Here is a 24,378-nt window from a genome sequence, read left to right on the forward strand (position 1 = left end):
TTCTTTTTTTCTTCTTCTTCATCCTCTTCTTCTTTTTCTTCTTTTTCTTCTTCTTCTTCTTCATCCTCTTCTTCTTTTTTCTTCTTTTTCTTCTTCTTCTTCATCCTCTTCTTCTTCTTCTTCTTCTTCTTCTTCTTCATTCTTTTTCTTCTTCTTCTTCTTCTTCTTCTTTTCTTCTTCTGTTTCTTCTTCTTCATCTTCTTCATCTTTTTCTTCTTTTTCTTCTTTTTTTCTTCTTCTTCTTTCATCTTTTTCTTCTTCTTCTTCTTCTTCTGTTTCTTCTTCTTTTTCTTCTTCTTCTTCATCATCTTCTTCTGTTTCTTCTTCTTCTTCTTCTCCTCCCTCTCCTCCTTCTCCTCCTCTTTCCCATACGTCTCCTCTCGGTGTCTCTGGTCGACGTTTAGTTTAAACAGGTGGATTGTAAACGTTTCATTTTGTCCCTCTGGTCCAGTCCGAGTTGAGCCAAACCTGCTGCTCTTCTCTTAAAGGTCAAAGGTCACGGCCGCCGGCCTCCACTGTCTCTCATCTTCACGTTTGTTGACACTAATACGCTGAAAAACAAAAGTCGTTCTGTTATGAATTAAAGTTTGTTTTGTTTGTTCTTATTTCAGCAGTCATGGCAAACTGCACCGAGGAGCGGCGAGAGGAGATAAAGGAGGAGTCGCCGCTGACGGAGGAGAAAACGCACAATAACCTCAAAGGTACGAACCCGACCTCCTTCAGAATACGACGCATTTAAGCACGCGAAGAAAATACGTTAATAAAAACGCTTATATTTCACGATGTAGCGATCAACGGAGTGATGGAGGAGGCGTCGAACGGAGGAGAGAAGCTACAGAACGGAGACCGAGGAGGAGGCGGGATCATGGGAGCAGAAGGAGGAGGAGACCTGTCCTCCATCAACGCCATGATGTCAGCGGTGATGTCAGCGGCGGGGACCATCAACGGAGGCGGAGGAGACGGGGAAGGAGAGAGTGGAGTCACCTCGGCCAACTCCTCCGTCGGGCCGTCGCCCAGGTAACCGGTCATTTACATACCGATGATTTAAAGGGACATACCGCTGTTTGATGAATGAAGTGACAGTGGTGTTGCCATGACGATGACCGACACTTTCCTCTTCTTCTCTAACTCAAAGCCCCTCCCCCACAAAGTCGCTCACGGCGGCCATGAGAGCCCCGCCCAGCAGGAACGCACGACGCACACAGGTACAAAACACACACACACACACACACACACACACACACAAACACTCTTCCTCATCTGTTCAGTCTCATGCTCTTCATCACACACACTGATTCAAAACACACACACACACACAACACTCTTCCTCATCTGTTCAGTCTCATGCTCTTCATCATCATCATCTTCTTCTTTTATTCTGATTCAAAACAAACCAAACCCTCAAGACTCAATGCTCTCCTCTCCTTGTATCCTCTCCTCTCCCTTCTTCTTGTCTCCTCTCCTTGTTCCCTTTCCCTTCCTTGTTCTTGTCTCCTCTCCTTCTTTGTTCCTCCTCTCATATCATGTTTCCTCTCCTCACTTCTTGTTTCCCATCCTCTCCTCATCTTCTCTCCTCCTCATCTTTTGTCTTCCTTTCCTTGTTACCTATCTCCTCTGGCCTCCTCTTCTTTCCTTGTTACCTCTCCTTGTCTCCTCTTCTTGTCTCATCTCGTCTGCTCTCCTCTCTTTGTTTTCTCTTTTTGTCCTTGTTTCCTCTCCCTCTTCATGTCTCTGTTCTCCTGTCCTTGTTTACGCTCCTCTTTCCTTTGTCTCCTCCTCTCCTTGTCTCCTCTCATCTTGTCTACTCGTTTCCTATGTTCTTGTTCCCTCTCAATATCACCTTTACTCTCCTCCTCTCCTCGTTTCTTCTCCTCTCTTTGTTTCCTCTCCTGTCCTGTCACCTTTTTCTTCTCCTCTTTCCTTGTTTCCGCTCCTCCTCTCTTCTTTATTGCCACATCATTGTGGTACATTTCTCCTCTCACATCTCCCATCATGCATTGCGGCATTCCATGCTGCATCATCATTTCCTGTGGCTGAAACAGGAAAAAGGGAAGTGCCGCTTCCCTGTGTGTGTGTGTGTGTGTGTGTGTGTGTGTGTGTGTGTGTGTGTGTGTGTGTGTGTGTGTGTGTGTGTGTGTGTGTGTGTGTGTGTGTGTGTGTGTGTGTGTGTGTGTGTGTGTGTGTGTTTGCAGACCTGAGAGACTCATTGACTCAGATGGTTTTCATCTTCAGGTCAAACTTTATTGTCAACAAATGTGTCCGTCTGACTTCCTGTCTGGTCCGTCTCTTATTAATGTCTTACTTCCTGTCTGTGTTTCTCAGCTCAACGTCTAAATGTTTGTATTTTTTTTTTTCCAGGACACCAAAGAAGAAAGCTCAGCTTTTATTTGTCCGCTTTGTGACAAGGACTGTCAATCACAGCACCAGCTCACCATGCACATCAGACAGGTAAATACTCAGAGTACTACTAGTAGTACTGCAGATATAGAGGTGTCACAAAGAGTAATATAAGTGACGACAGTACTACACAACATCACCAAAGAAGAAGACACCGACGGGACACTTACTGGTTAAATAACCACCATGAATACGATACAGATTCCAATACTTGAACACAAAGAAAGTTAAACCGCTCATAATATAATATCTATTTATTTATCCTTTAATGTTATCTTGTAAATCCCTTCTTTAGCCGTTAGCGTTACATTTTAGCTCTACTTTGTTGCTGAAAAAGTTAGCTTTTACCTCCATTATCTAGTAGCTCCTAGTTCTGTTATTTAGACGCTAACGTAAACTGTAAGCTCTGTTATCGAGCATTTAACATTAGCTGTTAGCTTAGCTCTGTTATTTAGCCCCTAAAGTTTGCTGTTAGCCAAGCAGGACTGTGCTGCTGAGAGCTAACGTTACTAGCTCTCCTTCTCGTAGTAATACTATACTATACTATACTATTTGTTGTAAGTGTTGGTGTACTCTCCTCTCTGCAGCACAACGCCGACGCCGGAGCGACGGATCATTCCTGCAGCATCTGTGGGAAGTGCCTGAGCTCGGCCTCGTCGCTGGACCGACACATGCTGGTCCACAGCGGGGAGAGACCCTACAAGTGTAACGTCTGTGGACAGACCTTCACCACCAACGGCAACATGCACAGGTACACACACACACACACACACACACACACACACACACACACACACACACACACACACACACACACACACACACACACACACACACACACACACACACACACATACACGACCTCGGGGCACAGGAAGTTAGCGTTTAACCCGTCCCTAGTCAACCATGATGGGAGCAGTAACTGGTCCTTAGTGTGTGTGTGTGTGTGTGTGTGTGTGTGTGTGGGGGGGGGGGGTTACACAGGAAGTGGGAAGATGACTTTAAACCATCCATCCCCATCTCACACACACACACACACACACACACACACACACACACACACACACACACACACACACACAGAGAACAACGCCCAGTCATTTATCAGTGGAGACCAGCCTAAACGGTCCCTGCAGCAGAATGTGTGTGCGTGTCTTTGTGTGTTTTTCTGCTATATATTAATCCATGTGTGACCTTCATTAACCTCTGTTGGGGGTTAATGACATCACATGATCATACAGACATATCTTAACCAATCAGAGGAGAGAGCCAGCACAAACGTCCACTGAAAAGCGAATAGATCCTCAACTAGCATCGTCTTCAAACACACATTTCACCTCAAACAAACTGAGTGGAAACAACAGAAATGTAGGACAAAAGTGAGGCAATATATCACTTTCTTTTTAAAAGGATAAGTTGGTAAAGTGACAAAGAGAAAATGAAAATGAAAAAAAAAAAGCGTGATGGATTTAAATGTTTTTAAACACAGAACATTACTTTTTCTACCAGTAATCAGAGGAGCAGACGTGCTAACGCTAGCTCAGCTTGTTTCTCTGATAACTCTAGAACCAACGACTAAAATCATTCATCCATTTAAAATATAGAGTTAAAAAAACACCAAGATCTAAAAAGGGGTTGTAGAAATGTGTCTTAAAACCGATAAAAAGTCAGTTTATAACTGCGTCAGGCAATCAAACACAACAAGAGATGACGCTTCTTACAGGTGATCAAATGAAACGCTCCCTTACTTGAGAACATTTGTGACAAAGTACAAAACTCACATACATTTATAACAAAGATATTGTCTTTTTTAGACTTTTTTTTCAGAAGCTAAAGAACAAACTTCCCCTTTCACACATTAACTGATAAAAATACCACAAAGATCAGCAGAGACGACTTCAGAGACGACTTCAGTTTGAAGCAGCGGTGAAACGTTTTCAGGCATCAGATCTTCTGCTCCTCCATTAATGATTTAATCTGGAATATCTACACTTTAAAAAAACAGTTAACGGCTCTGAGACACGTTTTCATTTGTTGAATTCTCTCAGAAACTTTTGTTTTTGCATCTTTTAGTTTATTACTTTTAAAGATGTGTGTTTGCAAGTTTTACCTCCAATACTGCAAGTTATATGATGTACTTTTACTACTTTTTAACTTCTATTTGAGGGAAACTGACTTGTGTTCATCCTCGAATGGTATAATATTGAATAATTCCTCACTGAGAAAAGTTTTATTGAAGCCTGCAGCGTCTTGCTGTCTGTTTGGACAGACAGACGGATGTTTTGTTGCGTCTTCGGTCTCCTCTCCGTCTCTGTGATGGAATGAGGACGTGTGGGCAGGAAGGAATGACTGTAGGACGACAGACAGACACTAATCTCTACATGTTGATGCCGTTTCTCTCAATTATTTTGAGGAAAGTCAGAGGAAAATAGAATTAAGATATTAAGATTTTACTTCCTTACTTTTATCTCTTTTTGATCTATTACTTTTATTGTGAAGGACTGACTCATTCATATTGTAGTTACATGATGAATATTCATAAATGATGTTGCTCTGGTGTGTGAAGTACTGGATTCCGACACGTTGTCATTTCATACGTTGTTATTATAAATATGATAAGAGTGCACGTGAATGGAGAATCTACAGCGTCTCAGTAAGAGATGTTTATGGCAAATTCAATCAGTATGGAATTGAATCTAAATGTTTTATTTAAATATTGTTGTAATAATAATATTTGCATATAATAATAATGTTCATATAATTATTGATATTATTAATAGTATTTTTATAATTAATAGATTCGATTAGATATTATTTGAGCATATATTATCTTATTTTGAATTATAATACAAGAGATAAACCATTTTTAATAATTATTATTTGTATTTTTATGTATTTTAATTTTGATAAATGTTATTAGTTTATTACTATTAGTTTATAATATATGATCTTATCTCACAATCCTGTTTCATAAAAACAGATGAAGCCCTGCAGCATTTATTTATTTGTTCCGTGCTCATTTACAATGCAAAGTCCAGAGACAGAAACCAGTCGAGCCGCTTTTTTACTTCTGGTTTTAGTTCTCTTCTCATGCTGCTGTAGGAAAACAGAGGAGGCCGACTGGATGTAGAGCGGAAAAGAGAAGCAGAGCAGAGCATCCCATGAAATGTGAAACGCCACATTTTCCTACTAGACTGTCTTCAAAGAGGCGGAGAGAAAAGAGGGAGGAGATGAGAGTTAGATGGATGGAAAGAATCACGTGTGTTGAATTCTCATCCTGGTTTATGGCAAACATCTGAAATGTTTTGTTGCCAATTAAGATGAAAACTTTGGAGCATAAATTATAAAAAAAAGACTCAAAGAACTTGTGAAGCAGCTGCAGAATAAAAATGTGTTGAAGGAGCAGAGAGTTCGTGAAACAGGAAACTAGTTTGAAGTCCTGTAGGCGTCAGACAAAGAGAGAGGAGGATGATGATGATGATGATGATGATGATGATGGTTTTTCCATTCAAACATCAACTTTATTTAAAGTTTAGAAAAATAAACATCAAAGGGGCCCTTTGTTAAAACACAACATGACAGATTACACAAAAATAATCCAATAAATAAACATGAGCTGAAATTTACATAGAAAACATTTTGGATTCCTTTCATTTCAGTGGGATGTTAATAATATTTTATATTTTTTTTTATTGTGAAGCATTTTTTAAAGACAACAAAATGATTACCTAAAGTTTTTTTATTGCTATACAGCTTTTCCATATAAACAAACATGATGTCAAAACACATTAAAAGATCACACTTCCAAAAATTAATAGAATAAAAAAAAATACAAACAAAACAAAAAGGAAAACAATATAATTATAAGAATAAAAATTTCAAAGATAATAAAACACATTATTACCATACTCCTTTTCAATGTAAAATAAAAAAGACATTGGCAAACAAATAAATTAAAATATAACATAATCAAATAAATTTTATTAGAAATTCTAAATTGAATATAATAATAATTTATAAATGTTAATAAAATAAAATATAAAATAGATATTTTTTTGTACCAAAATGTCCAGATTAAAATCAAACTTTTTTTTAATAATAATGCTTTATAAGAAAATGATCAAAAAATGTACAAATACAAAATTAAATAATTTAACATTATAAAGCAGTCGGGTTTTATTTCCTAAAAATAGGAGAAAAAAAGCATTTGATTGTCATTAATTATAAGAAAAATAGATACAAATTAATTTATTAGTATTTTTCTAATAAATGTATATTTTATTAATTTATATTTTATTAATTTAAAAGTTTTTGTGAGGATAAAAACAAAAGTAGGTCTGTTTGAGGTTAAATCTGAACTATTTCCATCTCTGAACTGATCATCACATCGTCTCCGTGGCGACAAAAAACTTAAAAAAACTCTGAAGATGATTCATTTTTTAAAACTTTCCATGAGAGAAAACAATCGGAGGGGAAGAAGAGGAGACGCTGAAGAGCAGCATCACGAGTCATCCTCTCTCGGCCTCCCAACCGCTCTGTTGTGAGGCCGTTGGGCCCGGTTGCCACAGTGATGCATCCCATTAGCCTATTATGGGCTGGCAGCGGTGTGCCGAGCAGCCATTGGCTGTCTGAGGCCGCCTGCACGTCTGATCAGAGCTGAGAGGAAGAGAGGACGGCGACTCAACAGCTCCTCTGTGGTGATGAAGAGGAACTGCAGGCAGCCAGACAGAGTACACAGTGGTACTCTGTGTTACTGCTAGTACTACTACTAGTACTACTACTAGTACTACTACTGTTAACTCTGGGGACTGCAGTACTAGTGGATCACCTGTCCTATAAAAGGGGCTATGTGTCAGATGTAGTTTTCACAACTTCATCAAGTATATTCTCTACTAAATACTGAATACTCCTTATTGTCATTTTATTATTATTTTACCACAAATGAATTAACACACAGGTTGTACTACAGATCTGGAGTACTTGTTCTGGGCATTACTAAAGTACACATGTGAAATACAAAATGCAAAAAGAGTGGAGTAACTTTCCAGGGGTCAAAACCTCATCCTAGTCATGAAAATACTACTACTAGTACAACTGTTACAAGCAGTACTGCTGTCACTGCTACTTTTACTACAACTGAGAGTAGAATTATGAATATAAGTACTGCAACTAGAACCAGTACTGCTGCAGTATAGCTATTGCAATACTGTTGAAGTGCTACTACTACTACTACTACTACTACTACTACTACTACTACTACTACTTATATTACAAAGTTGGAGGGCTGCTTGTATAAATACCACTACTACTACTAGTACTACAAAAGTACTTCTGTGAGGATTTTTGAGCTTTCTGCAGATGGGAAGTTACTTCTTAGATAATATTCTTTGTACCAGCCAAGTAAAACTGTATAAGTAGCAGTACTGGTAGTATTTTTACTACTACTACTACTACTACTATTATCAGTGCACCTACTACAACAAGTACTAGTTACTTCTACTGTGTAACTGCTACACAACTACTGTGTGTGTGTGTGTTTGTACACTGATCTGTTGAGTTGAGCAGCTGTTGTCGACTCAAACACACACACACACACACACACACACACGCAGCAGGATTGTGTCTCTGCTGACTCGGCGTGTTTCCTGCGCTCTGATTGGTCGGTTCAGGGGGTCACAGTACAGTTTGGGCCCTTGTCAGTACCCGATCCGTTCCAGCTGCCCGATCCGTTCCGCGCATGTGCGTACTCATTCCTGCCCGGTTGGCCGTACCTCCAGTCACCTGCTGCAGGTATGTGTGTGGGGGGGGAGCCTAAAAATAGGCTCTAGTGCTCCAGCCATCAGTGCCTTTGCCTCCTCTGTCCAAAAGGCAAAGCGCCGCCCATGCCTTTTGAGAGATGAAAGTATGTAACTCTCAGTATAGCGTCATGAAGCAAAGTTTTCCTGTTAGAAAGCTCTCCTACCCTTCAATGGAGAACCTCTCCATGAGCTGAAGACACCACCACTTGCGAATGAATGGCATGTCGCTCTGTAATACACATGTAATACTGGTGAACTGCAAATGCAATTTTTGTGTTAACCTAAGCTACATGATTTACAACTTACTGCTGAGAAGTGAAATGGAGCCCCGGTGCAGATGCAGAGGGCGTACTGTGAAGTAGAGAGACGGATAATTATCACACTGACTTCAGACAGAAACAGAAACAAATTGTGTGCAAATGTTTACCATGAGCATGAAGATCCCGCAGCAGTTGTAGTCAGCTGCCTGGAGGGGAAATGCCTTCAAAGAAAGTCACAGTTATTCTAGGACAATGTGAAATAGATGCAGTATTCTATGAGGGTGTGTATTGAATTTAAATAATGACTGAAATAGAGTTACACTAAAGTCTTTGCCAGTCTTTTCGGTCCAGTCCCCAGGACAAATGACTTCTGCAAGTCGTCTGGAAAACACAATACATATCCTTTACTACGAGCCATAGAACAAGGCTTTTGCTGAAGCCTGACAGCAGTCTGAACAGCTGGGTTTCTAAAGGCTGTCACATCGTCACATCAGAGAGAAACGTGTACTAACTAAGCTTGAAGCGTCTGGCCGCTGAAAAGTTTGTGCAAAGATGACTTTTTCTAGTCAAACAAAATCGATTCCCATCTTAAAATGGACAATATGTTATTAGTGATCACAGTATGTATATTCATTGAAAACATACTTAAACTGAAAAGTGGCTCAATTTGACATCTAAGGTTCAGCAACTATATTTCATATGTTTTCATGTGCTGTGTGCCTTAAAAGCAACACACTGTTTGGTCTGAACCTGAATGTGGTCCTGTAGGCCTCATCACCGAATCCATGTGGCCGCATAGAGTCCAGGAAAATGACCTCTCTCTTCGCTAACCATAACACCTGAAAAGGACAAATGTCATAATGTTCACAGAAACTAATATATGGGCAATCACTGGTATATGTAAATATGTGAGAAAATTGAAATAACAAAGTGTACACAGAGCATGTAGTGGCCCGGTTCACCAGGCTGCCTACTCCATGCTGGGATCACAATGGCATCTTTTGAACCAATGTGCTCCTGGAAACATAAGGTTCGGACATCCATAAATTCCTACAACTTGTATTTTTAATATTGTTATTGAGTTTGCTGGTTAACATATTAAGATATTGTACTCACTGGCAAGCGGATCTCATCCATCTTCCAAGTTGGAACGGTGCACAAATCAAAGATGTGGACGTCCATTCCCTAGTTGTTACATTAAGGCAGTATTTTAAAATGCCTCAATTCAAAAGTACATGAAAGCAAAAATGTATATTGTATGGGAACGTATGTCTGACACACATGTCTCTGGGCAGCTTTCTCAATGATCCTGCAACAAGCATTCCCAATCTACAAGTACAGAATGAAAAGGATTACTCAGTTCAATAAGCTCTAAGCCACCCAACGAAATCACAAGTAGCACAAAAAATCTAACTTTCAAACTGTAGCAAATATCAACTTGCATTGCCTTCCATGCTCTGACTGAGGCCGAGGCTCCAAAAGTCCTCCCTGGTGAGACAGATGGGGCCATCCTGCACAATCAGCTCTTGTGGTGGACATTCTTCATCCAGCACATAGTCCAGCTAAGGATGAAATAAAGTGTACCAAGTATACCAAGTATGCATTGTGTCCTTAAAGCTCTATGGAGTTGGCACTCACTAGTGTCGTCTGGAGAGGCCCCAACTCTTGGAGCCATAGTGGACCGTGGCCAGCATACAGGTGGTCTGTCAACCGGTGACTTGCTGCGTAGTCATGGTCCCCATAGTTTCCCCCTTGTGTTTGGCCATGACCTTGGAGTACAAAGTGTGGTTTCATAGTGTGACTTGCTTAAATATTACATATACCTCCACAGAACACCATGACATAAATGTGATTAACCTTTGAACCGATGGGATGGCCTCAGTCGTGACACATTCAGTGTCTGGAGCTCGCCATCGCCCTTCCTCACCGTTGCGTTAAGGGGAAACGGTCCTTGATGCCTGTTTAGGAGTGTCTCTCCCACTCTGCGTTTTTTGTGGTTCTCACCAATCAGCACCTCATCCCCAGCCTCCGGGGAACACTGCCTGACCCGCTGTTGTTTACTTTCTGAGAAGCTTTTTTTCTGCTGATCCTGATCAGGACATACACATTAGCGTACTGCAACACATGCAATTGCTGGTGTCGTCTACAAAAGTACCAACCTTTTCATTTAGAGCTTTAATGACACTCAATCTCCCATCCAGCCTGTCCTCCGGGTCCTGTACTTCAAAGGTTTCTCCCATGGGACACTCATTCATCACCTCTGGGAGACGGGGATTTCGGTGAAAAAGCAGACAGTACGGACTGGACTGTGTAGATCTCTAATGTGTAGGAAAGTTTTGGAACAGCATGAAGATTATAACAGTGATATTTTTGTCACCCACAAAAAGCTATCCCACTAAAATATGTTATCAATAATTGGTTTCCATTTTTAAAAAGCACCTCCTTTGCAGTGTTGATCTCGTATACGATGGCCTGCAGATGCAGATCCCAATCGTCACGCTCCTCGTTCACGTACTTCCCGAGGGCACGCTTTAGATTTTGGTTTGTGCGCTCGACCTTCACCATTAAAATATCAAATGAAATGAGACTGAGACACATACACACAGAGCACACATGTAGCCTATACATAAAAGAAGTCCCAAAAAATATAAAAGTATTCAAGAATAAAAACAATATGAAAGCTACACTGATGTATGTGACGATAACAAACTTACTTGGCCATTGGCTTGGGGACGGCATGCACTAGACACTGCATGTTTAATGTTCAGCGCCTCAAAGATCCTGCTGTTGAGCTGTCAGTAATTAAAGAAGACATAACATTTCATCAAACCATGTATCAGTCAGTCTCAGGAACAATGCAGGATGAGCAAACTCATAATGACATTACATGAAGTCATAGTTTTTAACTGCATTTCAGGGATATGTTGGAAGTGAAATGCTCTTTATTTCCCCTCTGAGGATCAATAAAGGTTTATCTTATCTTATAATGTCTTAACGTTGTACTTTGAACACATACCTTATTCACAAACTCTTTCCCTTGGTCCGAAATAATTTTGCGAACCATCCCAAACAAATACAGTTTGGATATCAATGCCGCTGACACCTCACTCGCACACTTGGTTTGCAAAGCCTCTGCCACAACCCATCCTGTGTACAGGTCGGTCATGACGAACACGTATTGGTTGTTTTTGGCCGTCGTCTGTAGAGGTCCAATAAGGTCCATTCCAACCACTTCCCACGCTTCTTTCACCTTCGGAGTTATGAACTATTAGCACGTTACCTTGCTTAAGTCTTTTCATGGAAATTGTGTTTGAGGAAGCAGACTCTACCTTGATTGGATGCAGAACTGGTGGCACTGTTTTAAGTTGGTCGTTAGGTTGACAGCGATGACAACATTTGACCTGATTATTAAAACCAAAATGAAAGGTCATGCACATTGAAAAGACAAGACTTATAAGACGTGTGAAAGCCATGACTTTCGATCCAATCCTATGGAAAAACACTTAACCCAATCTGTGACATCTTCCTTTAGACTGGACCAGTAATACCCAGAAACCACTCTGTCTCTGGTTCCCCTCACTCCATAGTGGTTCCCCGTGCCAGCATTGTTGTGACACTGTTCCAGTACTGCCTGCTTTTGTTCATTGGAAGAGACAACCAGCCTCATGTACTTCCTGCTTGGGCCAACATAGAATAACTGATCGTCTGTTTAAAGAGGAAAAAACAGGTTTAACAAGCAAAGTAGAATGTAAATCTGCATTTCTAGCCGGTATCTGGTGACCTCTAGTGTATGTTTCAGTGACCTGGCTGACTTTACCTTTCAGGACGTAGTTTGAAGCCACCCTGGTTATTTTCTTTCGCCCAACCTTATCAATTATGGGGGGGATTGTCCAATCCCTTAAATACTGCCGAAGGGCTAAATAGAATTGATCAGACATAACTCAAAATTTCAAATTGACCGCCCAAAAAAAAAAAGTATTAAACAGTCCGTTTCTGTCGGTCCATAGGATCTGATCCAGGTCCATAGGATCTGATCCAGGTCCATAGGATCTGATCCAGGTCCGGTCTTTCTCAGTCACAACCGACTATAACGCAAAGCAAATAAAAAAAAGCCAAAGATTTTAGGGATGTGTGGAACGGATCGGGCAGCTGGAACGGATCGGGTTCTGACGGCCCTGAAGACTCTGCTCTCTGTCTCTCTCTCTCTCGCGTTGACCCCCCCTTCATGCTTCTCCGTCCTGATTGGTTGATGGTCAGCTTCCTGTCAGCTGGTCTCAGATCTGCTGACCTCTTATGGGCTGCCTGTTGGTCCTATTAATAGAAGATGTCATCAAACTCACCTCCTCTGCTGCTCCCTCTCCTCCTATATCTGTCCTCTCTCCTCCTTTCCTTTCCTTGTTTCCTCTCCTCCTTTCCTTTTGTGTTCTTGTCTCCTCTCCTCTTGTGTTGCCGTTCTCACTCTTTCCTTCTTTCTCTCCCCTCCTTGTTTATTCTCCTTGATGCCTCTTCTCCCCCCTTTCCTTCCTTTCCTTCTTTTACTGTCCTTTGCTTGTTTTCTCTCCTCTCACCTCTGCTTCTTTCCCTGTCCCCTCTTCTCTCCTCCTTACCTCCTTTCCTTGTTTCCTCTCCGCTCTACTTTCCTACTCTTACTGTCCTTTCCTTGTTTATTCTCCTCCCTCCTCTCCTTTCCTCACCTTGTTTCCTCTCCTCCTCTCCTTTCCTCCCTCGTGTTATTTCTCCACTTCTAGTTTATCCTCACATCCTCTCTTCTCTCCTTTTTATTTCTTCATCCATCCTTGTTTACTCTCCTTCCTATGTTTCATCTTCCCTTTACTTTACTTTCTTCTTGTCTCCTCTCCTCTTGTTTCCTCTCCCCTCTTTAACCTCCCTCTCTCCTCTCCTTGTTCATTCTCCTGGATTCTTCTCCTCCTTTCCTTTTTCATCTTCACTCCTCTCAACTCAAAACACACCAATGTAAAAATGTCAGAAAGGCATTTTTATTAAACTTCAAAGAAGGTTGAATGTTTCAAAAAGTATAAAAGGATTTAAACGAGTTAAAACCAGAATGTGAAGATGTTTTTTTACTCTTATTACGACTACTACCTGCTCCAGAAACAGGTTTCCTGAGAGTAAACCGTGACCTTTGACCCCTCTCTCTCTCTCTCCAGACATATGAAGATCCATGAAAAGGACCCGGCCAGCGGTCTGCTCCCCGTCAGCCCCCCCTCCCCCAACAAACGCCGCCGTCCATCCGTCAAGAGGAGGCAGAATCCGGAGGAGGAGACGGGGGAGGAGCCTCCCAACAAGAAGGTAGAGACACGCCGATGACGTCCTGGACTTTGAGCGTCTGCAGCACGAACAAGTGATGTTAACGTGTGTGTGTGTGTGTGTGTGTGTGTGTGTGTTGAGGTGGTGGAGGAGTCGACGGCGGAGGAGGCGGCGGCGATGGTTCGAGGAGGCGAGGAGGAGCTGCTGCCCTGTCCGATCTGCTTCAAGACCTGCAGCTCAAGACTGGAGCTGGACACACACATGGACACACACCCCGACACCGCACTGAGGTACACACACACACACACACACACACACACACACACACACACACACACACACACACACACACACACACACACACACACACACACACCACACACCGGAACACCACATTGAGGTACAAACACACACACACATATAATTAAGCATTAATTGATTTTTGCACTTATTTGATGGGAAATTTCTCATATTTTGAATCTATTTTGTGGAAACTAAAGTTTGTTTTCTGCAGTACTTTTACTAAAGTACACTAAGTACTACAACTAATCTAAAATACTCTTACATGTATTAATTAGTGATAAAAACAGGATGATATAATATTTTATAATAATTTAACACTGAAATAAACCGTTCTGCATAACGAGTACTTTTACTTTTACTTTTACTTTTACTTTTACTTTAAGTAGATTTTTCTGATAAAACTTCTTTACCTGGAGGAGATAAAACAAGATGGAGGGAGGGATGAAATAGAGAAAGAAGGAAAAAGAGGTTCAGTTTAAAGAAGAAGGAAGAGATGAATGGATGAATGGATGGTTAACGAGAAAAAGAGGGAGGACAATAATTCACCAGATGGGCGAGAGAGGCAGAGAATCAGAGAGAGAGGACAACTTAATAAGTCACAGAGAGGAGGAGGAGGAGGAGGAGGTTTAGGACGCGCTCAACCGGTCCTCGTTTCCATGACACCCCCACCTTCCAAAAAAGCCTCAGTCTGTCACCATGGCAACCAAACTCCTAACGAACCCTCACACAGTTCAAAGTTTAATGTTGTTAACGGAGACTCCTGTTTCATTCATGGAGGAGGAGGAGGAGGAGGAGGAGGAATGAAGAAAAGAGGATAAAAAGGAAAGATGATGAGGGAAAGGAAGGATAGAAGGGAGGAAGGAAATAAGGACATAAAAGTTTGTCCGTTAGGAAGAAAAGGAATCAAAAGAAACAAAAGAGAGAAGGAGAGCAGCAGGCGGCGCTGAGCTCGTTATGGAGGAAGACGAGAATATTTAGCTGTAAATCCTCACTAATCAGCCTGTAAGAGGATCTGAACTGGAGGGAGGGAGGAAGAGAGGAGAGAATGGAGAAGGACGGAGAGGTGGAGGAGAGGGGAGAGAGATGGAGAAGGATAGAGAAGACAGTGGAGAAGGAGGGAGGGATCTAGAGATGGAGGGAGAGGGGGAGGAGAGAATGATGGAGGAGACGATGAAGGAGGGAGAGAGGGGAGAGGAGAAAGATATAGAGATGGAGGGAGGAGGAGAGAGGGAGGATGGAGGTGTAGATGAAGAGAGTAGAGTTTATTTAAGTGTAAACAATAGTTCATCTTTATTAATTAACGCTCTAATTGATCTTTACAAACCTCGTCTCTGCAGGCTAGAAGCTACATTAGCTACATTAGCTAATGCAGTACTAGTACAGTGAAGTACTCTGGTATTGATTACCCATGAGGGAGAGCGTTTCCTTCGTTTGATAACATTTAAAGTAAAGTTTGTCTGATTTATTAAGTTCTAAAGCTCTAAATAACAAACAAACATCAGTAAATAATAACTTAATACTGTTTATGTCGTCGCCGTGAGAAGAAAAAACAAAGTTTATTTACTTTAAAGTGTTTTTTAGATGAAAACAGCCCACACATCTTTAGATCGCCATGGAAACGAGACAACAATCAGCTAAAGGAACCATTCAGTTCCTTAAACACTTCTTTATATGTATATACACACACACACACACACACACACACACACACACACACACACACACACACACACACACACACACTCTGGACCCGAGCCAGCCTCTGTGGGATTAGCCTGCTCTGTCACACGTCTGTGTGATGCTCAAAAACACACACTCATGAACACACACACACAGGCTGCAGCAGCAGGCACACACACACACACACACACACACACACACACACACACACACACACACACACACACACACACACACACACACACACACACACACACACACCAGAGTGTGAAGAGGAGGAGGAGTGATGGAGGTGGGGGGAGTTCAACAAGTGCTGGTCCACATATGGTCACATATGTGTGTGTACCCCCCTCCCCAAAAAACTAAAAAACTCCTCTCCTCCTTGTGTCCGAGGGGATTACACACACACACACACACACACACACACACACACACACACACACACACACACACACACACACACACACACACACACACACACACACACACAGTGAGGATGTGATAAGAGAGTGTGTGACTGTGGCAGACACTGAGCAGCTGTCCTCTCAGCGATTAACAAGAACAGGACCAGCACGGCCACCAGGGGTTATCTCTCTCACACACACACACACACACACACACACACACACACACACACACACACACACACACACACACACACACACACACACACACGTTAACACTTCGATCATCGTTAATTCAAACTGTTTATATTCTAACTTTAATACCTAAAACCCTGAAACAGCACTTTGAAGAACTTTCAAAAAACAAAACCTTCCTCTTCATTGATTAAAATGAGTTTCATGATGTCACTACGATGCATTCAACTAATTAACAATTAATCTGCTGATTGTTCTCTTTAAATAATCCTTTAGTCTCTAAAATGTCATAAAGCATGTCTTCCTCCAAACATGTAATGATTACAAAACAGAGAAGATCTGAAAACACTGATTACAAATGATAAACTAGAACGACAAAAATGAAGCCCATTAAATAACAAAATATATCATCAGTTAGAAAAAGGTTTCAAAGAGTAGTAAAAAGCAACAAATAAACAAATCAATGATAAGAAATTAGTAAAAATAACATTGTTACTGCAGAGATTCTTGTTTTATGAATCACTATTTGGATTCATTAATAATGAACTAAAAAACAAAACGTACCATAAAGTGTATTAAAATCAGTGTTTGTTGTTTTGTAATCAGTTCCATCTTCTCCTTTTACGCTCCACACTCTCAGATACACCTTTAACATAAGTTCATGTGTGTGTTTGAAGGTGTGATCTCTGCTGCCTGTCCTTCCGAACTCACCGAGGTATGTTGCGTCACAACGCGGCGGTTCATAAGCTCCTCCCCCAGGACCCGAGCGGACGGCCCTTCATCCAGAACAACCCCTCCATCCCCACGGGCTTCAACGACCTGGCCTTCATCGACTTCTCCTGCAAGAAGTTCGCCCACATCGCACAGGTATCATATCAAACGTTTGTTCATCCATCTTTCTCTGTGTCAGATTTAAAGGGTCAGGATTAGAGCTCTCTTTCTTCTACAGGTTTGGTGCGAGACAAACCTCCGTCGCTGCATCAGCAAGTTCCACCGGTTCGTCTGCGATTGCTGCGACAAGGCGTTCCCCCTCCGCTCGGCTCTGGACCTCCACAAGACCACCTCCCACCCCGACAAACACACCGACACCGACATGGAGGAGATGGAGGAGATGGAAGAGATGGAGGAGGAAGAGGAGGAAGAGGAGGAGGAGGAGGAAGGAGCAGCAGAAAACGGCGTCGACAGTCCGGATGTTGAGAAAGAAGTCCTGCCCGAGCAAGACAACTTCTTGGAAGCGCTCGGTCTCCGGCACGTTTCTAAGGTAATATTATTTTACAATGTTTACAAAATGCTTTTTAACCCTCTGTTGCCTTGTTTTTAACTTCAAAATAAAACGTTTGAGTGTTACGAATGTTGAAAAAATTTAAAAGGAGTCTCTACTGGTGTTTATATTAAACTATTCACATTTCTACAGCCTCTCCTCTCTGCTCTGTGTTCAGCAGCAGTTCAGTCCAAGTTTCACAGATTTGTTGTCACATGACTGTTGGTCTCAGATGAATCAATCATAACTTCATAGTTTCACTGAGGAGCTCAGAATTTAATGTTTTTTACAGATTCTGTTTAAAGCAAACGGTTTATTTGTGGCAAGATTTTAAATGTGACATGTAGAATAAAATGTTTTTGTTGAAATACCACAATTTTAAGCTTCCTTTCAGTTGCTTTTTCTGATGGAAGTGTTTGTCACACATGATGTGTTCAAGGGCCGTCGGAAAGAAGAAATTATGACAGAATTCTGTTTGTGATAAACTGTAGTTTTGGCGATGGATTAAATGCAGACGTCCTCTGATGGATTCTGTGTTTGTTCCTCAGGTGAAGTCTGGACCCACAGACGATGAGATCCACCAGGCCCACCTGGACAGCATCAAGGTGATCCACGTGGAGCCGCCGTCCTCCAGCCTTCCCCAGGAGCCCGCCTCGGCCTACCTGTCCGGAGCTCCGGGTCTGACCCTGGGACTCGGCGTCGGCGGTCTGGCGGCCCTCAGCATCCCGCTGCTGGAGGCCTCTGGCTCCGCCTCCGTCTCCGCCCTGCAGGGCCTCTCCCAGCGGGAGGCCATGAGCCTGCTCTGCCTGCAGCCCTTCCAGACCGGCTTCCTGCTGCAGCCCGACGGGGGCAACGTGGCCGCCAGCGCCGGCTCGTCGGGGGTCAAACCCGGCGAGGCGGGCGGCGCCGGGATCTCGGAGCTGGCCGACATCCAGCAGATCCTCAGAGTGGCGAGTGCGGCGCCGAACCAGATGGGTCTGAGCCTGCCGCCTCTGGCCAAAGCTCCGGGGTTCACCGGAGGTCAAGGTGGGTGTCAGCCCGAGCTGTCAATCAATCGATCGGCCAATCGGGTCGTTTTCTGAAAGATTTTAGTCGTAGAATCACAAAAGAGACTCTTGTTTCCTCCTCCAGGTCAAGTCCAGGGTCAGAAGGCGATGCCTCCGTTGAAGCCCAAACCTCCCATCACGCCTCGCTCCAGCCTCACAGCCACCACGCCCCCCCCTCCAGAGCTCCCAGCAGGCCTCACTGGGCTGCATCAGCCCCAGCCTGCCGCCTCCCACCCCTCTCTTCAAAACGCCCTCCTCCTCCTCCTCCTCCTCTTCGTCCTCCTCGTCTTCAGCCGGCAACAACGGGCAGCTGGACTCGGAGTGTATGGGCGACGCTCACATGCCTCTGTCCGACTCGCCGCCGGCTGCGACCACGGCGGTGCTCGAGGAGCCGGGGCTCAGCGGGAGGAAGCCCGGAGCCAAAGGCGGGAGCAACACCAACGCCGGCTCGGCGAAAGGCTCGTTCCCGTGCCGGTTCTGCGACCAGGTGTTCTCGTTCTCCGGCGTCCTGCAGGCACACATGCGCTTCCACCTCGGCATCCTCCCGCACCAGTGCAACATCTGCGACTACGTGGCGCCGGACAAAGCCACGCTGATCCGTCACCTGCGGACGCACAGCGGCGAGCGGCCCTACGTCTGCCGCGTCTGCCATTACCCGTTCACCGTCAAGGCCAACTGCGAGCGCCACCTCAGGAAGAAGCACGGCAAGACGTCGAGGAAGGAGATCGAGAAGAACATCAAGTACGTCACCTCCACCAGCACCGCCAACCTCGCCGCCGCAATCACCGCCGTGACAAACGCCACCACCACCCAGGACACGGAGACGGGCCTCACCGGAGCCGAGACCACGTGCCGGTTCTGCGGCGACGACCTGAAGACCTACCGTGCGCTGCAGATCCACCTGCGGACGCACAACGGCTGCCAGAGGAAGCCGTTCGAGTGCCGGCGCTGCGGAGCCGCCTTCCTGGCCAAACGCAACTGCATCCACCACCTGCTGAAGCAGCACCCGGAGGTGCAGGAGCGGGAGATCGAGGAGCACATCGCCACGCTGCTACCCGCCGCCGCGCCCGCCGCCACCGTCGCCTCCGCCCGAGTAAATCAGATGACGCCGAACGGGATCGGTTTGTCGGTTCAGGCGCTCCACGCGGTGAAGGTGGAGGACCTGGACCAGCCGCTGGACTTCTCCGCCAAGGGGCTCTGCGGCAGCCAGGCGGGGTCACCGGGGGTCAAACTGGAGAGCGTCTCCCCGAGCTTCGACGGCTCCATCCTGGACCAGCCCATCGATCTGTCCGTCCCCAGCAAGAGGCGGAGCGGAGGGAGGAGAGGAGGGAGGTGAGGAGGAGGAGAAGAGAGAGGAGAGGAGGGAGGTGAGGAGGGAGGGGAGAGAGAGGAGAGGAGGGAGGAGAAGAGGGAGGAGAAGAGGGAGGAGAGGAGAGAGGAGAAGAGGGAGGAGAGGAGAGAGGAGAGGAGGGAGATCAAGACGGAGCCGAGTGGCAGCAGCATCGTGGAGCAGCAGGCTCTCGCTCTGTTGAAGGAGGAGGACGGCTCTCGCTCTGTTGAAGGAGGAGAAGACGGCTCTCTCTCTGCCTCCCCTCCACCCTCACCCCCAGCTCGGCTGCTACCAGCTCCCCCCGGCTCCACCCCTCCCCCAACCTCCCTCCCTAACTCCACCCGGGCCCAGCGCCTCAAACCCCTGCTCCCCAAACCCGCCATCTCCCTACCCCCATCCTCCTCCTCCACCTCCACCCCTCTGGCCTCCATCGCTCAGATCATCCACTCCGTCTCCGGAGCTCCAGACCTGCTGAAGAGAGAGGAGGTCAAACCCCCGCCGGCCGTCACTTCCTGTCTGGGCGACTCTGCTGCAGACGCCCGGGACCCTCGGTTGTCATGGAGAAGCAAAGCGAAGAAACGCCTGAGGGATCCTCCAGGTATGTGAGCGTCATTAATAACTCATTAATAACTCATTAATCATTTCAATAGAAATGAAAGTCTTCTAACTTCCTGTTTGGTTTCTTACTTTTCTTTATAAACTTGCGTCATGTGTCGATTCTACCACACGGTGGCGCCAGAGTAACAGAAAATCAAATGTCAAAACAGGAAGCGGTCCAGGAAGAAGCTTGCTGCTCTGGCGGTGAAAGAGAAGGTCGTCGTTGTTAGCGCAGGAGCAGGAGCAGGAGGAGGAGGAGGAGGAGCAGGAGTCGGCAGCGGCATCGACCTGGAGTCCAGCGGCGAGTTGCCAGCGTGGAGAAGATGCTCGCCACCACCGACGCCAACAAGTTCAGCACCTACCTGCAGACCGGAGCGTCAGAGCTGGGAGGAAAGATAGGTGAGAGGACGGAGAAGACGGGTACAGAGGAGGGTTAAAGGAAAACACTGAGGCTGAATATAAACCTCTCTCTCTGTGAACAGATGTAGACCAAGCAGCAGCAGCAGCAGGAGGAGGAGGAGGGAGGCGAGGAGAAGGAGGGAGGAGTAAAGGAGGAGGTGAAGCCGGCGTCGGTGGGGCCTCAGTCCAAAGGGAAGAAGAACGCCTACTCCAACTCAGTCCAGAAGATGACCTGTCCCTTCTGTCCCCGAGTGTTCCCCTGGGCCAGCTCCCTGCAGAGACACATGCTGACCCACACCGGTAAACACACACACACACACACACACACACACACACACACACACACACACACACACACACACACACACACACACACACACACACACACACACAACCACAAACACACAGAACTTGAATTTCAAAATAAAAGCGCTGTTCATCCCCTCCCCTAAACCTTCCGTCTCTCTCTCTCTTCAGGCCAAAAACCGTTCCCTTGTCCCAAGTGCGACGCCTTCTTCTCCACCAAATCTAACTGTGAGCGCCACCTGCTGAGGAAACACGGCGTGACGCACCGAACGCTGCGACGCAACGGCTCCCTCAAGAAAGACGGAGACGAAGGCTCGCACGAGAGCGCAGGTCAGAGAAAACAAACTATACGACTTTAATGAGATGTGACGGAGTTTAATTAAGACTTAGAGATCCAGATGTTCTGGTTAAAATTCATCTTAGAAACTTTAACATAATTTACATAATTAATTGTTATTTATTTTATCATTTTTTCATCATTGATTTGTCTTCTCTGCCTTTTTAAATGTTCCTGTTTCTTTTCTTTAACACATAAAATGTGCTTCATAAATAAAGTTTTATTATTATTATTACAGCTTCAATTAAATAATTTAGGGGAAATTAAACATTTTATTGACCTTGAAGGTTCATTATAAAGTCAGAAATAAATAAAACCCACTTAAAACTTATATCTTGGGGAAAAAAGGAAAAGTTTTTTTATTTTTACCTCACTGATCAATAATGTGCATTGGTTGTATTGTTTGTATTGATTACGTTGCGTCCCACAGAGAGTCAGTCAGAGACGGAGCTGATGGCTCCAGAAGCTCAAGACCTCAGCGGCGTCAACACCTCCACCGACTCAGGCTCCGCCCCCATGTCGGAGAGCCCCGCCCCCTCGGACCAACAGGACGGGGACTCTGCACAGTCAAGCCCCGCCCACAAACAAAGCCGCAGTAAGTGATCGGGACAAAAAATACATAAATAGATTAGTCTTTATTATCTCTAGTCTCTATTATTATTTTTATATATTTTTTAGTGTTTGACTGATAAACATTTTAATTTTCTGACATTTAATCGACTGTTAATTAGTTTATCAAGATAAAAATCTACAGATTAATTGATGATGAACATAGTAAAGTGTTTTCATTAAAAGACAAAATTCATGGAAGATAGATTTAGGGTTAATTTACACATTTTATTTAGATTTCTGTTATTAAGCTGATGTTTTCATCTGTTGACAAGTTATTAAATATTTAGGCTCAGAAATATGTTTCTTTATTTAAGATGATTTTTTAATCATATATGGAAGTTAGATGTCACATTTTACATTATTTGTATTACATCACCTTTTATTTTATTATTACACACATTTATTTTGTTTCACTCTTGATCCATGTGCAGTGTATATATTTTTGTACTCTTGATACTGACGGATGTTTGTGCTGCAGGCTGCAGTCCGCATGCAGATGACCAGGATTCAGAAGCACCAGAGCATCCGGACCAGCAGGGGGCGCCAGAGAGCAGAGCAGCACCGGGACGACAGCATCCACAGAGCAGCAAGGTAACGCTACCTGAGCTTTACGTCAGTGTGTTTACATAAACTCAGATGGACTTTAATAACCTGGTTATTTATTTATTTATTTACACATGCATGCCCAATAAATGATCTGACATTTAAGGAACCTTTAAGGAATAAGGAATTTTTATCTAGTTTCCAAAAACAACATTATCTTAATGCACATGCTCTTAAAAAGTGTTCCATCCTCTTAGTAATAAACGATGCACTTTTTATTTCACTTTTTATTGTAGATTTGCAACAATTGTTAATTTAAGATTCTTGACTTTTGCAGTTCTTGTTCTTTCTTCTCTTTTGATGTGTTTATTGTGACTTTTATGCACCAGAACACACACTGAGGTAAATGATTCTAATTCTGAACCACAACATTTAGAGGTCGATCATCACGAGATACGTCGCAACTAGGCGTCAACCTCCAGTTCTGAAAAGTGAAGCTTTAAAGCTGCATTCTCTCTCCTGTCCAGCAGGGGGCGACTCCTCTGGTTGTATAGAAGTCTATGAGAAAATGACTCTACTTCTCTCTTGATTTATTCCCTCAGTAAACATTGTAAACATGAGTTTATGGTCTCAATCTCTAGTTTCAAGTCTTCTTCAATACAGCATGATGTTCATTTAGTAAATGATGCTCCATTTAGAGTCAAACAGACCATAAAGCAGGGGATGCTTTAGGGCGGGGCTACACACTGATTGACAGGTCGACACCAGAGACGTATACGGCGTCTCTACCTCACTCCTCCTCAGTCCATATATGGTCACTTCCTGTTCACTGTCACAAAGGAAACAAGTGGCTCATTTGAATGTCTGTTATTGATTTGTTTGATGAATCCTCCGTTCTCTGACTCTCTTCAGGTGGAGAGCACCGACGATGACGACTGTCACAGCAACAAAAGTTTGGACCTGAACTTCGGCAAAAAGCTCATCGACTTCAAACTCTCCACGTCTTCAGGCCCGGCTCAGGAAGAACAGCCCTCCCAACCTGCATCCGCCTCCTCCACCTCCTCCTCATCATCATCATCCTCTACCTCTGCTCCACAAGTAGCATCAGAGAGCCAAGAGAAGGAGAAAGGAGCTGCAGCCACCACCTCCTCCTCGTCCAGCAGCCCCGCGGCGAAGCAGCAGCCGGAGTACAAACACGTGTGTCGAGTTTGTAAGAAAAGCTTCCGCTACGCCACCACGCTCGCTCGCCACGAGAGGGCGCACCTCTCCGAGGAGACGCCAACGCCGGCACAGGAGGAGAACCCGCCGGTGCAAGAGGAGGCGACGGAGAGCAGCGCCGCCAAACCGACAGAGGAGGAGGAGGAGGACAAAGAGGAGGAGCAGAAGATGGAGACGGAGCCGGAAGAGGCAGGAGCGGTGAGGGGAGGGGAGAGCGAAGGAGGGGAGAGCGGGGAGTCGGAGGAGGAGAAGGAGAAGGAGGAGAGGAGCGACGAGGAGGCGTCAGAACCAAAGACTTTAGAGGGAGGAGAGGCGTCAGGAAGACGACTGGACAAGAGGAAGAAGATCTGCAACGTCTGCGGGAAGAGATTCTGGTCTCTGCAGGACCTGACCCGACACATGAGGTCACACACAGGTATGGGAT

At 44.5% G+C, this 24,378-nt stretch overlaps 1 protein-coding gene across 1 annotated transcript in view; it reads left to right on the forward strand.

Annotated features, from left to right (window-relative positions):
* The window catches only part of rreb1a (ras responsive element binding protein 1a), a 67,077-nt gene that overhangs the window by 38,336 nt on the left and 4,363 nt on the right, over window positions 1–24,378 (forward strand). The window contains 23 exon segments of the mRNA XM_054622526.1: window positions 612–701; window positions 789–1,017; window positions 1,136–1,205; window positions 2,359–2,448; window positions 2,985–3,148; window positions 13,624–13,765; window positions 13,865–14,013; window positions 16,983–17,172; window positions 17,255–17,566; window positions 18,115–18,592; window positions 18,698–18,788; window positions 18,790–19,917; window positions 20,047–20,128; window positions 20,130–20,235; window positions 20,238–20,477; window positions 20,480–20,540; window positions 20,710–20,843; window positions 20,846–20,959; window positions 21,065–21,238; window positions 21,416–21,574; window positions 22,012–22,176; window positions 22,672–22,784; window positions 23,649–24,369. Coding sequence (XP_054478501.1) covers window positions 612–701; window positions 789–1,017; window positions 1,136–1,205; window positions 2,359–2,448; window positions 2,985–3,148; window positions 13,624–13,765; window positions 13,865–14,013; window positions 16,983–17,172; window positions 17,255–17,566; window positions 18,115–18,592; window positions 18,698–18,788; window positions 18,790–19,917; window positions 20,047–20,128; window positions 20,130–20,235; window positions 20,238–20,477; window positions 20,480–20,540; window positions 20,710–20,843; window positions 20,846–20,959; window positions 21,065–21,238; window positions 21,416–21,574; window positions 22,012–22,176; window positions 22,672–22,784; window positions 23,649–24,369 — 5,202 coding nt within the window.

This window comes from Anoplopoma fimbria, chromosome 21, assembly GCF_027596085.1.
Source record: "Anoplopoma fimbria isolate UVic2021 breed Golden Eagle Sablefish chromosome 21, Afim_UVic_2022, whole genome shotgun sequence".
NCBI classification, from domain to species: domain Eukaryota; kingdom Metazoa; phylum Chordata; class Actinopteri; order Perciformes; family Anoplopomatidae; genus Anoplopoma; species Anoplopoma fimbria.